Raw genomic sequence first — 15979 nt, 5'->3', positions numbered from 1 at the left:
CCTAGATGGTGAATGGTTCCACCAAGAAACAGCAAAAGTCCCTATATTTTGCTATGGCTGATCATTCCAGAGATCCTTTGCCAAGAGTACAGCAGACAAGAAAAAGAGTTATGTTCCTGAATGCAAATCAATACCGCAATGTGGTATTGCCAATCAATACCACAATGATATACCATCTCACACCAGTCAGAATGGCTATTTAAAAAGCCAAAAAATAACAGATGCTGGCAAGGTTGTAGAGAAAAAGGAATGCCTTTACACTGTTGATATGAATGTAAATTAGTCCAGCCATTGTAGACGACGGTGTAGTAGTTCCTCAAAGACAAAAAGACAGAAATACTATTTGGCCCAGTGATCCCATTACTGGGTATATACCCAAAGGAATATAAATCATTCTATTATAAAGACACATACACGCATATGTTCATCACAGCACTATTCACAATTGCAAAGATATGGAATCAACCTAAATTCCCATTGATGATACACTGGATAAAGAAAATGTGGTACATATACACCATGGAATTCTATGCAGCCATAAAAAAAAATGAGATATGTCCTTTGCAAGGACATGGATGAATCTAGAGGCCGTTATCCTTAGCAAACTAACGCATGAACAGAAAATCAAATACCACATGTTCTCACTTGTAAGTGGTGGTTAAATGATGAGAACACATGGACACATAGAAAGGAACAACTCACAGTGGGGCCTCCCAGAGGGCAGAGGGTGGGAAGAGGGAGAGGATCAGGAAAAATAAGTAATGGATACTGGGCTTAATACCTGGGTGAGGAAATAATCTGTATAACAAACCCCCATGACACAAATTTACCTATATGACAAACCTGCACATAGACCCTTGAACCTAAAATAAAAGCTTAAACAAAAAAGAGTTATATTCCTGATCATCAGAGGGAAATAGGACTACTATTAAACAACGGGTGTGGGAAGAATATGTTTGGCACCCAAGTGATTCACTGGCGCATCATTTGGTATTTCCCTAAGTTTGATAATATTTAATAGATGGACAAATGAAGAAGCCACAGACTGAGAAGGACCTCGTGACCCAGAGCTCACAGTCCTCAGGATAAGCGTTTGGATAGCCTTATAGGTAAGCCACCTAAACCAGCAGAGGTGTTAGGATAAGGAGAATCAAGAACTGGAGGTAGAAAAAAGAGATAATGGGTGTACAACTGCTGTCCCAAGACCAGATGCAGTGGTAGGGGCTAAGTTTATCCACTAACCTTCCTCTTGTATGTTTCTGCCAGAAAAGAATCCTGGAAGACCTTTCCCCAGATGTAGACTTTTTTATACAAAACAAGTAGATTTGACTTTTGCAAGATGTGGATTATAGTGGAGGCTGTGGTGCACCACTCACATCACTTCCTTGAGGACTAAGGTGCTCATTGTCCAGGCTTTTGGGAACATTGCCTATTGGATGCTTGTAGCTGAGACTCTACCACAGATCTGATTCCAGCCAAAGGTAGCTGTCTCACCTAGGGTTATCCCAAAGGATGATGTCTAATTCTTGTCTAATGAATATTATACCTTCTCTTACCTCACTGAGGTATAATAGTTTTACTTTTTAAATATTTTTTTGGTTTTCTTATCCTGTAATCATCTCTATTTCTTCAGAGTCTTTTTTGTTTTAACCTTTTTTCTTCTTTGCCTTTGTATTAGGGGACTTTATCAAACATTTGAGAATCCCTTGGCAGTCCGTCCAGTCATATTTAAGGTGCAAATATGAGACCTTAAAAAGCCACCTGCAAGCTCTGGTGGAGGAGATTCCATCCGATGAGTTCACTCTGAGGTTATCAGAATTGAAGCCCCCACCCCCTTTCAGTATAAGTATTTTATTTTGAGCAGATCCATTTTTCTAGAAAAGGAGTCCTCCGTTGTTCTGTGTCTATGAGGGATGGGCAGGTAGGTTATAAAATGGCTCCAAGGGCTGATAGTGGGGTAAGAGGGTCTCATTATTCAGTATGTGAACGTCCATGGTCTTTTTGATTGCTTGTGGCTCCTCTTCTCTTAAGGATTTCCCTGAGCCATAGTCCCTATGAGAAATGTCTTCAGAGAAGCAGCCTCCATTCTTCTCCCTCAGTTGGGTAAAGTGTGGTTACGAGGCTGCCTCGGAGAGGGGAAAGAAACTTGGTATAGTCTTTCAGCCAACACTCCCACTTTTGCCTTCCCAGTGCCCACTTTCAGAGCTACTTCATCCTACAGTCTGGAGCTTTTTTGGAATTGTGCAACAAGAATCACATCTTGGTTTTTCCACACTAAACTTATATTCTGGCTCACCTTACTCTGCTAAGTCAGTTACCTGCCACTAGTCCATCAGTGTTCTATCTTCTACCCATTCTCCTTGCCCTTCTCTATTGATGCCTTTATTTCCTTTTGCTGTCACTCATTGTGGTTTCAAGAGAGATCAGAGGTAAATACATGTGATCAACCCTCCATGTTTTACCCCCACCTATTTTATAGATGGAGAAACTAAGGCCCTGGAAGGGATTATGACTTGCTGAGGTCATACAGCGTTACTAGGCTATAAATAATATTTTCATGTAGATCCCCAGGCCAGTGTTCTTTGTGAAAAAAACAGAGAGGTAGGAAAACCGGAGGAATTCAGGAATTCAATAGTGTGGTTTGGTTTGGGGAGGGGGTATGTATACAGACAGAGCACTGGTAGGGGCATCCTGAAATAAAATGAAGAGATGGCCAGAAAGGAGGGAGATATTTTCATCCTTAGGTCTTTTGGTCTCTTATATTTGTCTTCAAATTCTTTCCAGATATTTATTGTTTACAGGACCCTCTTTCTGTGTTTCCCACTGTTCTATTGCAAGGCAGACTTCTCACTATTTCTATTCTGTACTCCATTCTTTCCCAAAAATAGATGGTATTTTAAAAATGTGGTTCTACTCAAATTGCCCATATCCTCAAATGCTTGCAATGACTCCACATTGCCTATGGGATAAAGTCCAAATCCTCTCGTTTTTCAATAATTTTGAACTAGGTGAGGAGAGAGGATGACAAGGAAAAGTAGAAGGAAGAGATGGGAGGAAATTGACAAAAGAAGCAAATAAGTGTTGCTGATCAGGAGAGGTTGAAGATGACTCTGAGGTGATAAGTTTGGGTGACTTGGGGGATTTAAAACAGGAAAGTCAGAGGTGTTGAGCTTGGCTTTAAACATGACAGCCACACAGAAATGCCTAGCAGACAGATGAAAATAGGAGGTGAAGGATGCATCAAAGGATCTCAGGATTGGCAAGTTCTTCTGTGATTCCCAATCCAATGCTGAAAGAAGTGAGAATATGATAGCTCCAAGGATCATCAAATCAAAGGGAATCTCTTTGAGATGGAGATATTTGAGTGGGTTTAAGTAGGGGAGAAAGAAGAACAAGAGGAGATGGGGCTGACTGGTATTTCTAATGTATAAAGTGCTCTTTTTTCTATCAAACCTGAAGCATACCTAAAACATAATTCCCTGATTCATACTGTAATATTGATAACTATATTCATTTCTTATTGCTTCTCTAATAAATTACCACAAAGTTAGTGCATTAAAACAAGACAAGTTTACGAGCAAGCAGTTCTGAAGGTCAGATGTCCAAAATCAGTGTCACTGGGCTAAAGTCATGTGCAGGCAGGGCTGGTTCCTTCTGGAGACTCCAGGAGAGAATCTGTTTCTTTGTCCTTTCGGGTTTCTAAAGGCTGCCTGTACTCTTTTGTCTGTGACCTCTTCCTCCAACTTCAAAGCACTTCAACCTCTTGTTCCATTGACAAATCTCCTTTTTCTGATTTTGACCTTGTTGCCTCCCTGTTATAAAACCTGCTTCTTATCCACCTGGACAATATGAAATAATCTACCCATTTCAAGGTCCTTAATTACATCCGCAAAGTCCATTCTACCATGTAAAGTAACGTGTTTATAGGTTCTGGGTATTAAGACATGCATATGTTGGGAGAGACCATTATTCAGCCTCCCACACTTTCTGAGCTATGTATATTGATATCACTGAATGACTTAGTGAATGAATGATTGAAGACTTTTTAGCAATTCGACAATATTTACTACTAAATCCATTATGTACTTGGTCATGTTTTACACTGTTTTCAGAGGATAGCTAGGAAACCAGTGTTTATTCTACAAACTTGATCCTGCTTGGTCTCAAAGTGAATTCTCAGTTATATTAAAGTGGCAGCCAGTTCATGGACTACCATGGAATTAAAACAAGAAAAGGTAGCAAGCCTATTTTCATCATTCTGCTGTAAAGCATTTGACTACAATAAATACAAGCAGCAAAATAAAGACACAGATGTTCAATGGATCTGGGTCTCGACTGGGCCCTAATTTCGCATACCCACTCCCCTTAGCCTCTTTTGCCTCAGCTGATTGGTTCTTGGCTTGGTTTGGGGTGTACACAGCACCAATTCCAGGTGAGGAATTCCCAGTCTTTAGGTGGGAGAGTAGGGATTTGGATGGCTTTGTCATGTAGCTTTTTAAGCCCTGTCCACAGATGCCCAGAGTGCATGCCTCACAATTGGCTGTGTCATGGGATCCTTCCAGGGAAACTTCCAGGATTACTGGCATTTCTGGAGACTTCCTTGTGCCATTTCCATAGTATTTCTTCAGTATATGATGCACCAGGTTGCTCAGAATCCTCGTGGTGCTGTCCGAGGAGAACTCAGGCATCTCATATTGGGACCAGGAGCACTTCTGGCACCTTTGGCCAAAGAGCCGCACACGCACCTGGCCCTGGGATGTCCAGTGCGCCCAATACATGTGGCACAGAATCTGCACTTGGGCGGAAGCCCAACTTCGCTGGCAGGAGGAACACCGGAACCTGCAGTCAGAAGGAAGACACCCATTATGCCTTTATCTGGTTGTTAACCTGAGGGAAAATGCTCCTGGCCCCTGTCTCTAAGATCCTTTTCCATTTGAAAAAATTCATGTGATTTAGATTGTCCCAGTCATTGATAAACAGGAACAAGGAGGATTATGTTTCAGATAAGGCTTTTTCCTGTGACCTACTGATTATCCACCCATATGTTATACCCAAGTCCACCTCTTTGCTAGTAAGACATCTCCAGACGCCTCTGAGGGAAAATCATGTCTGCCATCTTCCAGAGAAACTTATTCCTAATTTTGGTCATAGAAAGCTTTGGTAAAGTATCTATTTGGATGCATACAATATAATTGCTGCTCTATAATTTTATCCCATTTCATCTGTGAAGTAAGCACTATTAAACCCAATATCCAGATAAGGAAACTGAGTCATGAAAAGGATATGCAACCTGCTTAAGGACACACAGGGTAAATGTTAGAGGCATGTTGCTAATCTCAGGCCATCTGAAATTAATCTCGTTTACCTGCTGTAACACGTTGCCTCTGGTGAGTAGTGTATCTAATCTCTCACAGACTGCATCCCTCATACCTGGGCTGAAGATCCAAGTCCACAGTTTACATCAGGAAGATCTTGGGCAAAGCCCTTCCCTTCTATAACCCTCATTGTTTGAATCCATAAAAAAAAAATTCAAGGGTTATATTGGCAGCATCAAAAGAGACGATGTATGTGAAAACACTTCGTAAACTACAAAATGCTTTTCAAAAGCTGATTGATATTTTCCAAAAGTACACTGGTAGGTTGCTTTTCCGATCTCAAAATGACAATCAAATCAATTCATCCTAACAGGAGAAACACCTTCCTTCTGTTTGGAGGAGTGCCAAAACGTTGTAAGACATCGTGAGTCCCTCAAAAAGCTCTGGCTGGGTGTGGAGAGAAACATTTACACATTTCCCTGGATTAGAAAGCAGAGCAAAATGACTGCTATATGGGCTCTGACAAGTGACTTGAGAACTGTTCTGGAGATGTTTAGGAGGCTTTGTTTAAACAACAGATTCTGCAGCTAAAAATAAGCATATACTGTATTTGATACAATATATAATAATATATATTATTTATAAATTTATTATTCTGAAATACATAGTACATATGTATATATAATTATTTATCATTTATGTATACATACACATATATATTTTATCTTATCCCATTCTTATGGGAATGTATACGAAGGAACACTTACTCTGCCTAGGAGAACCAGAGAATGCTTTTAGGAGGAGGAGGCACTAGAGTGGGCCTTGAAGGATGAGCAGGGAGGGGTGAGGGGAGGGTCTGCTGAACAAGCAGAACTCCATGAACAAGGGTGTGGAAGTCTGAAAATGCGTGGCATAGCTAATAGTCCATAAGGAATGGAGTAGGCCATACCTGAGGCAGGATGGGGCAGGCAGGCAAGCTGAGTAATAGGTCAGATGAAAACTAGACTGAAGGTCCCGTGTGTCATTTAAAAATAAATTTGATTGTCCAGGTCAGCAATTCTCACCCTCCTAACATGGGCAAGGAAACTGGTTCCTGCAACCTGGAGGCTTGCTGGGGGTTAAAGAGGGAAGTGATGAGTAAGGGAGGAGTATTACTTGGTTACTTCATGAACTGGGTTTTAGATTGAGTTTTTGCAAAATCATTCCCTCCTATTATCCCCAGGCCTTCAGTAAAGCAATGTTCGTAGTAACTGCTTGATCTTAGCCAATTCTTAGGATATTAAAAAAAAAAATGGGTCCATCCCAGGCTTGTACTGGACAGGGCCAAGGCTTGGAGAGCTGCTGAAGCTGGGGGAAGCTGGTCAGGACTGCTGGGGAGGCTGCAAAAGACTCTAGAGGTAGTCTGGAACAAATGAGGTGGTGAGAAACTAGAAGGGCAGATTTATGGAATAAGGGGTCCTTCTCCAGGGTTTTCCAGAAATATTTACAGAGGGAAACCTAGTAAAAGAAGAAACTTCCAGCAGTTAAACAAAATGGAGGTTTGGAGTCGTCTTATCATTTAGACCCTAAAGAGTACTATGACCACAACAGGATGGAGACCCTGGTGACATTTACTCCTTCAACAAGCTCTCAGAGGAATACATCATGCTAAGCTGAGCCTGAGCCTCTCTTCTCAGAAGGGCTATTGACTGGGAAACCCACACTCACCAGCCAAATGCTCTCTGTTGATACTGCTTCCACCCTTGAGCCAGGCAGTCTAGCTGAAGGTTTCCATCCAACTTCAGTGTCCATGTGGTCCAGGGTTTTGCCTCTTGGATTAGTTCTTGAAATGTCTGCTCCCAAGTCCGGACATCTACAACCATTTTTCCCCTCTGAAGCTCAGAGACCAGCTTTCAGGTTTGCTCATTTCTCAGGAAGAGACAAACAGTTTCAGTTTCGGTGTTCAGTTCAGTTTCTGTTTCTGTTTCTGTGTATGGACATGAGCTGTTTTTTTAACCTTCATTTTAGACTGTCCGAGTACACAGAACAAGTCTTTGTTCCGAAGACAGAGAGCAGCAAAACTTTGTTAGTTAATAGGCCTTGCTGAGAGAGAGATACAGAGCTCTGTTCTAGATTCTGGGGTCACATATACATTCGCTTTTATTTTCTCTCTCTCATTTTTTATAATAGGCAAAGCACTATTTTTGGCACTGGGATAAAAGAGTATCCTGTAGCTAAGAAACAGTTCCTACCCCCACAGATGCTCACACCCTAGTGGAGACAGGGAGGTTGGGAGCAGAGTAGGGGAGCACGTGTTTAACGCTCATCTCATGCACCTGCTGAATCCTCACCAGTCCCCCGAGGGAGGATTATTCTTGGAATTTTGCAGGTTAGCTGCACAGAGGGCTGGGGTACTTTGTCCAAAGCCCCTCAGTTAATGAGCAGTGGAAGTGAGACTTGTACCCAGGTCTGTGTGACTCCAAAACCTGCCATGTCTCCGCCCACCTCACTCCCTGAAGAGAAGCTGAGAATGGCATTTCAGGTTCCAGGCTGGCACACTGGAGCCAGTGTCAGAGGAACCCTAGGGAGATTTCCTGGGTCCTGAGGCAGGAGGTCAGCTGCGTGAAGGGATTTCAAACTCTGCCCTTCACTCTGTAAATTATCTGGAAGGGCAAATACACACAGGCATGGGGGCCGTCTTTCAGTGGTAGGATACAGAGAATTCCCATTTTGGGGTGAGGGATTGAGAAAAAATGACCTTTAAAGACACTTGTAAATCTAAAACGTGGAGATTCCAGAGAGTAAGCTTTGTCCTCCTGGGGCTTAAATTCAAATAGAGGAGATAGGACAAGCAGGATGCTTAGGTCTTTAGAAGCCCCGCTACAGCTTCTGTGTCTGAGACAGTATCAGCCTCCATCTTCCTGGGTTTTCTAGGCTTCCACATACCCTGTCAGGGACTCAGAAACACCCTCTCTGTTTCCTTCCCTTCCTGGATACCTATGTCTATACAGGAAGCTCTAGGAACTTAGAATTGGATCCACAGGATATTAGAGTTGGGAAAACCCTTAGAAATTAACTTATTCCTTTTCCCTTTAATTTTTATACCTGAGAAAACTGAGGCTAGGTACGATGGCTCACGCCTGTAATCTCAGCACTTCGGGAGGCCGAGGTGGGCGGATCACTTGAGGTCAGGAGTTTGAGACCAGCCTGACCAACATGATGAAACTCCGTCTCTACTAAAAAAGTACAAAATCAGCCAGGCATGGTGGCACACGCCTGTAATCCCAGCTACTTGGGAGGCCGAGGCAGGAGAATTGCTTGAACCCAGGAGGCCGAGGTTGCAGTGAGCCAAGGTTGTGCCATTGCACTCCAGCCTGAGTGACGAGAGCATAACTCCATCTCAAAGAAAAAGAAAAGAAAAGAAAACCGAGACCCAGAGGAATAAGGTCTCCTGCCTAAGGTCACGCAGCAAATTAGTGCCAATACAGGGCCTGGCTCCAAGCTCTGCGCTTTTGCCCCACCTATGCATACATCATTTCTCTACCCTTTCTCTTCACTTTCTGCTGGGTTTAGGATCCCAGGTCCACTCTACTTATTCTGTATCTTCAGAGTGTACTTCAGAGAGTCCCCTTATCCATGACACCTCAAATGCTCTGTTTTTCCCAAAAGGTAGCTTGACCAGTCCATTGCACACCTTCATGATTGCCTTCTGCCTCTTCTTCATGTGTGCCCTTTGATATACCCAACTGTTCAGGTCAGCCTGGTCCTTTGCATGGGACGTCAGCAGGAACATTAAGGGTAATGCGTGTTGAAGAAACACACTCAAAGTGCTTTTTCTATTCTGTCACTTAATAACAATCAACACAAAAGACTTCTAACCTAATATGTGGGGAGTTTCCTCACCAACAAGCAAGCAGTCACTTAATTCTGTAGAGGACACCAACGAGATGACCTCTTATTTAATTCAATTCTAATACTATCTACCTCAAGCTAGCATCAGATCCCACAGGTGGAGGGTCCAGTCCCCAAGACTGTTCCCCTACAACTTCAGACTGGGGCTTGGGGCCAGTTGAAAGTCCCATGTTATTTTACCTGTGCTTCTGACCAACTGGTTATACATTAGGATTCCCTCCTTAAGTTTGATTAATTTGCTGGAGTGGCTCACGGAACTCAGGAAAACACTTACTTATGTGTGCCAGTTTATTATAACGGTATTAAAGGGGATACAGATGAAGGGATGCACAGGGAAAGGTATGGGAAGGGGCACAGAGCTTCCATGCCCACCCTGGGCATCCCATCCTCTAGGAGCCTCCTTGTGTTCGGCTATCCTGAAGCTGTCTGAACCCTGTCCTCTTGGAGCTTTTGTGGAGACTTCACTACACAGGCATGATTGATTAAACTATGACCACTGGTGATGAACTTAGTCTTCAGCCTTAGAGGTTAGGGGATGGGACTGAAAATCCCAACACTCTAATTCTGCCTGGAGCTTTCTGACGACCAGCTCTCATCCTGAAGCGACCTAGGAGCTGCCAGCCACCTGTCATTTCATTAGCATACAAAAAGATCTCCTCAGAGATTCTAAGGATTTTAAGAATTGTATGCCAGGAAATGGAGTCAATGATCAAATATATATTTTACAATATCACTTTGAGATTTGAGGGCTGGATGAAGCCCACTACCTGCCTTCCCCATCACCAAGAGGGAACAGAAAAAGAAAGAGAAGGAAAAGAAGAAATACAGCCCCTTCTGCAACCCCACAATGCACTTAAGCCACTTGGTGGGTGGTTTGTTTGCTTGTTTGTTTTCACCAAGGCATTGTAACTCCAGAATAATAGAATTGTGGGACTTGGTCATTGAAAGAGACCTTAGATATCTTGTGACAGCCCCTCCAATTTCACTGAGACCCAGTGAAGAAAATGACTTACCCAAAGAATGCAGTGTGATAGTTGCAACCTTCGAGCTTTCAACTATTGAAGCTTTATCCCAGATTGGTTAAAGAACTGCTGAGAGACAGCTAGAAATACACACACACACACACACACACACACACACACACCCCAAAGATCCCCAAAGGGGGAAAAAAACTGATGAATTCTGAAGGAGGGCATAGAAAAATTTAGATTCTTAACAGTTCAGACCTGAAACCAATCTATAAGATCTTATAATCCTGGGATGGCAAGCAATGTCTCTCCCCTTTTCTTGTCTAAGACAGACATTGCCAATCAATCTTCTCACCTTCCCCTCGGGGTCTGGGTGTAACTTAAGAATTTCCCTCATCACAGCATTCTAGTCAGCCACTAGAAACTGATTGGTATATGAAACATTTCTGCCATTTCTGCAATATTCCAACAAATTACAGAAACTGAAGTCAAGACAGATTTGGGTTAATCAAGGCTTAAGTTCAGTTTTTATAACCTTAGGCTTGCACCCATTTTTGGAATATAACATGACCCATCACAAATAGGGCTAGCAAAAAACTTAACACATAGAAATATGTTCTTTTGGGGACATTTTAGGCTTGGGAAGAAAGGAGGCTAGACAAGAGTGATAAGAATTGGTGGGTATCGGACTGAAAGAGGAGATGAAAGACTATGGCACTTGGCTGGGAAGGCCAGCTCTTCCCCCAGGACGCTTGTCCAACCTCTGTCTTGGTGGCCAACTGCTCTGTAAAAGGTGAAACAAGAAGTAAAATGAAGTGTGACACCCAGAGCCAACTGCTGCTCAGGCCTAGGGGCTAAGCCCGCTAGGAACACCATTCAGGAGAGCAAAGATTAGATTGAAGGTAACCTCTGAGAAATAGCAAGAATAAATGTATAAAATCAAAAGAACTAAAATAAAAACTTAACAAGTTTCCAAAGGGGCCGTTGGTTTCACAGCTTCTATGAAAATCTGCTGAGCCTCAGACCTCTTGAGGCCCATTGTTCAGATGTGGGATTTGCCTCAACAATCATTTGGATATTTTTTGGTAGAAAGAATGTCTGTGAGCTTAATGAAAGCTAAGCCCTGGAGAGGTGACCAGTTGAGACCACTGCAAATAGATACCGACTCCTATTCTTGACAGCCACCTCCTCTTTTTCAGCACAAATGGTCTTAAAATCAGAGACAGGACTTTTTCTGCTCTGTTCCAAGGCTGTGGTGAACATAGGTACCCTACATATGCAGAGTTTTCAATCACCCCCATATCAGGCCAATGTCAGGAAACAAGCAGGCCAAAGCTATACTCTGTAAATGAACTTTTCTCCTGTCCCTGATTCACTTTACCAGTCTCTCACTCCTGCCCTCAGGGATCACTTTTCAAATTAACTACTTGCAACAAGTTCTTGCCTCAGGCTCTGCTTTTAAAAGAATTTCAACCAAGACAGAGAGCAACTTATTTTCTTTTTCTTCTTCTTCTTCCATGTGTAAAAAAGTCCGTTTCCAGTCTGACTCGTAAGAAGCTTGGAAGTCATCACCCCCATCCTCATAACAAGAGAAAAGCTGAACAAACTGGATATCAACAACTCTTCTTTTTTTTATATATGTACGTTTTATTTTATTTTACTTTATCATACTTTAAGTTCTAGGGTACATGTGCACAACGTGCAGGTTTGTTACTCTTCTTAAGTACATCAGAGAATTGAAGTCACAGGGCAAACTGCTACCCTGAAAACTGGAGCGATGGATGGGCAGATACAGGGAGTCACAGCTTATCAGAGCCACGCCCAGGAACGGAAGTTCACAGCCGGAACTAGTACTGGTAGAGTAAGAACACTTTAAACTGAAATTGGCAATTGCTGGAAGCTCAGTGAGAACAAGCTTGAGAATTAAATAACTAGGGGGCACGGGCTCAGTTTTAGGAGAACCCTCACTCTTTCAGGAGTTTTACCTCCAGGAGCCCCACCAGGTTGTCACTATGAAGATAGTGACAAAAATCTTCTTGTGCTTTCACCATGTGAGGAGAAAAATAACCATTTTTGTTAACACTCAGAACTCTGTGCTCCCTAACAGTCTGACCTCAAGGGAAACTATTTCACCCGAGTAACACACTTGAGTTTACCAATGCCTAATCAACCTGAGAGAAGGGAAATGTGAGGGATACGAACTGCCCCCACTTGTTTCATGCGTGACTTCCTTTCTGCATGGCAATGAAGACACAGACCTCCATGCTTACAGGGTCAGGAAAAGAGAGTCTGGCACAAGCTCAAGGAGGCAGGGCTGCCTGTGTGCTTTTTTCTAGGAGAGGAACCAAGTCCCACACAGTTCAGACTAATTCTCTACTCAGCTAATAATGTCTGGGAGAGAATAAAGAATTCAATCAGCCATCAAAATTTCTAAACATATTACAATAATAATTAAACCACCAAGCCATGGAAGAGATCTTAAAGGTTCCCTAAGTTCCATTTATTACTTGCTGGCTTTGTAATAGTTAACACCTAAGTTATAAGTAAAAACGGATACTATTCCCAGAGTTAGCCCATGGGAAAAGCAATTAACTTAAAATTAGAAGACAAGGATATCAATTCCACTTCCAATACTTACTGAGTTACTTAATCTCTGTGAATCTTAATGTCCTTGGCTGTAAAATGGAAATAATACTCATTCCATTAGATTTAATGATATATATACTAATATGACATATACATGGACAGTAATAAAAAAATAGATAGGGTTATTTCAAAAAAGAAAGACTATGAAGTGGCATAAGTTAATAGGACTTAAATGGAATACAACATCTCAACTCATTATTTAATGAATGAGAAAAAGATAGGGCTCACATATGGAAAGGAAAGAGATATTTAGAACAAGAACCTAGAAAGTGTCTGTGTCTGTGTGTTCGGGAGAAGAAAAGCAAAAGATAAAATGAATAACTAAGATTTGGAGCACTTTATGTCTTCAAATGCACCTTTATACCCATATCTATATGGTCCCTACAATAACCCAATGGTTTATGTCCTTTATCAAGAAATGTTTCAGAATGGATGCATCTAATGGAGCTTTATAAAATATAGATATCCAGGTCCACCTCTGGAAATTGATTCCACAGGTATGGGGTGGGACTTGTATTATTTAAAAGCTCCAATAATGATACTGAAATACTCCTGGATAAAAATCACTATAAATAGAAAATATGAAGCTCGAGAAGTTTGACTGACTTGCCAAGATCTCACTTTATGAGTAGCAGAAGCACGATGTGAAACAAGCTGCTTTAACTACCACTTGTGTGCTTTCTTCCATGGTGAAAATCCGGAAGGCAGGGTCAGCCTCTGAGTCTATTCATTATGGCTGAGTTGACCTGGCACTGGAAAGCAGCTTGCTGTCTGATGGATGGAGTCCAGGAGACAGCCACAGTCATAATGTATGAATTTAATTAACAGCAGAGGACATCGAAAGCAAGGGAGGAGAGCTATGAGAAACAGAGACAGATCATTTGGGGCTATTACAATGCAAAGCTGAGGCGAGACCACACAGCCTGCCAATTATAATGCCAATATGTAGTAACTGGACTTTTTACCTCTGCAGACTCAGTCTGGGCAGGAGAATGCAGCTCGGGCCTCAGTGAGACCCCTGTGTCCCCTCTTGATGGCAGTGAGAATTTTACACCTGTGCAAACAGCAGCCAAGAGCCCAGGAAATGAGAAAGAAACAAACAAGCCCACCCAGGGGTGGTTTGATGAGTGTGTTAAAGGACTCCTGATTTTCACCTCAACGCAGATGTTTTGCAAAGATTCCGACTCCTTCCCCACAGGACAGTTCACGGGATTCACACTGTAGTAGTTTCAGAATTTGACCTAAAATCTGAAGTTATTGATTTCTCCTGAGTTCCTTCTGATGGGTCATTTTCACAGCCTGTTTTGTGCACCTCTCTGTGGGGCACTCTTTGGTCCTCAGCCACAGGATCACAGATTAGGTTTTTCATTGTTGTTCTCTGCCAGCCATTCAGACAGATATTTTTTTTTTTTTTCATTTTCATGTTTAAAAATCCAGATACAGGCTGGCCCTGTGAGCTTCAGTTCTGGAGTATCAGTTGCATACATCAAGAATGTAGAGAGGGATCAGTGTCAGTGCAGCCACTGCTTCAGAACAAAACCCACTGTGCACAGGATGGGCTCTGAAGACGGCAAGGCTGGGAAACCACAGATGATGAATGTTGCTCAGGGCAGCAGCCACTATTGCACACTTTTCTCTCCTTGCACTTCCCTTATAGCCCCAGGATTTATAATGCTCTGTCTTATCCAATTTTGGTCACAGCCTGATGGATGTCATAAGGCTGTAAATACTCTGAGGTTTTACTTTTCTGTGTATGTTTTCTCCTACTTTGTATTTGCTATAATCCATGTCAACCAATAATGGATTAATTTTTGGATCCACTTTTTGTTCTTACAAAGCTCCTGAGATTTGGAAGATGAATATTCATAGTATGAATATGTGAAACTGAGCTGAAAAATTATTCTGGCACAAATATATAGGGAGAACAAAATACAATATTGTCCCAGGGAGTCTGATAAACATAAAGAGAACCAGATTAGAGATAAGAGGACCTGGATTTAAATCCAAGCTGTGCCACTAGTCAATTGCCATGATCTGGATGAGCTGCTTCACCTCCCTTTCTGTATAATAAAGCACTGGACCAGGTAGTCTGCAAGTTTGGTTCCAGTTCTGTCATCGTATGGATGGATCAGGGCTCTGGTTCTCCATTAGGAAATGCAAAGAGTCTTCCCAGATCTCAACTTGGTGATGTTGACAGCACCAGGCTGTCCCAAGTGTGTAGTGGAGTGATGAACTTGAGCATAGTCCTCCTGAAGGCCAGAGACCTGCCTCCTGGTAGAGCTTACTTTCCCTAGAAGAAAGCAGAGACTTGAGGTGAAGCCGAAAGAGGGAAGGGTGATAGGGTAGATGAGACTGGTCGCCTTGAGGAAGTGAAGTTGCACTAGAATCTTGGCTACTTGATAATACCAAATAAAGATGTTCCGTGTGCAAGAGGAAGCAATTTTATCCCTAGTGGTTCCAAGGGGCTGAACTATATGCAGGAGACAAGAGCCTCAAGGAGAGTAGCTGTTTCAGTGTGAATACGCACAACCATCATTCCAAGCTGTGGGAAACTATTTGGGTTACCCCACTCACTGCTCTCTCCAGCTCCCTCTCCCTAGTGATAGCCCAGGAATTTTGATATAGCATAAAGAAGGCCAGGTTAAGAATTAAACACTTGGATTCAAATCCAGGCTCTGCCAGGACTGGGTTGCAGTGACTGGGTGGAGTGGCCACATGGCGAGGATATTGAATAGTTCAGCACCAAATGTCAGCTGGGGAAGATGACTCTAAGGCCTCTTCCAGTCGTAGATTTATGAAAATCTTTGGGTGTCTCTCCTTCTTTCCCTGGAATCAAAACTAAAATATGGAAGAAATTAGCATGACTCTGCTTGGTCTGGTGCCAGTCAAACTCTTGATGTAAGTAGGTTAAGTGAGCATTTGTTTACGAAAAGATGGTAAAATCTAGGCTACTACTTCTTCATAGCTTCCTCTAACCCTCACATCAATGAGCACACAATGATTTATATTCATTTGTAGCCTTCTGAAATGTTTTCATTCTTCTCTGTAATTTCCTTAAGTGCAAGTATTAGACAGATTTGAAATATAACAAGTACTATTGAGTCTAGCATTATGGATAAAATCCAATTGAGAATTGAAACAAAACAAGGCATTACTTAG

At 42.3% G+C, this 15979-nt stretch overlaps 1 protein-coding gene across 1 annotated transcript; it reads right to left on the bottom strand.

Moving 5' to 3' along the window:
- Nucleotides 1–725: 725 nt before the first annotated feature.
- RTP4 (receptor transporter protein 4) lies at nt 726–7234 on the bottom strand. The gene is made up of 2 exons (XM_063620503.1): nt 7023–7234; nt 726–4839 (listed from the first exon to the last, which is right to left on the bottom strand). Exons 1-2 carry the CDS (start codon nt 7175–7177, stop codon nt 4254–4256), a joined length of 741 nt encoding a protein of 246 aa, XP_063476573.1. The 5' UTR covers nt 7178–7234; the 3' UTR covers nt 726–4253.
- Between the last annotated feature and the right edge of the window lie 8745 nt (nt 7235–15979).

The sequence above is a fragment of the Symphalangus syndactylus genome, chromosome 17, assembly GCF_028878055.3.
Source record: "Symphalangus syndactylus isolate Jambi chromosome 17, NHGRI_mSymSyn1-v2.1_pri, whole genome shotgun sequence".
In the NCBI taxonomy this organism is placed as follows: domain Eukaryota; kingdom Metazoa; phylum Chordata; class Mammalia; order Primates; family Hylobatidae; genus Symphalangus; species Symphalangus syndactylus.
Note: the sequence above shows the minus strand (reverse complement) of the source record. Positions and strands in the feature narration are given on the sequence as shown.

Bases quoted from the DNA above. Each gene is read 5' to 3' on its own strand.
- RTP4 (XM_063620503.1), bottom strand. From the start codon at position 7,177: ATGGTTGTAGATGTCCGGACTTGGGAGCAGACATTTCAAGAACTAATC. The intron at 4,840-7,022 runs GTGAGTGTGGGT...TTCTGACTGCAG, and splicing joins CAACAGAGAGCATTTGGCTG to GTTCCGGTGTTCCTCCTGCC.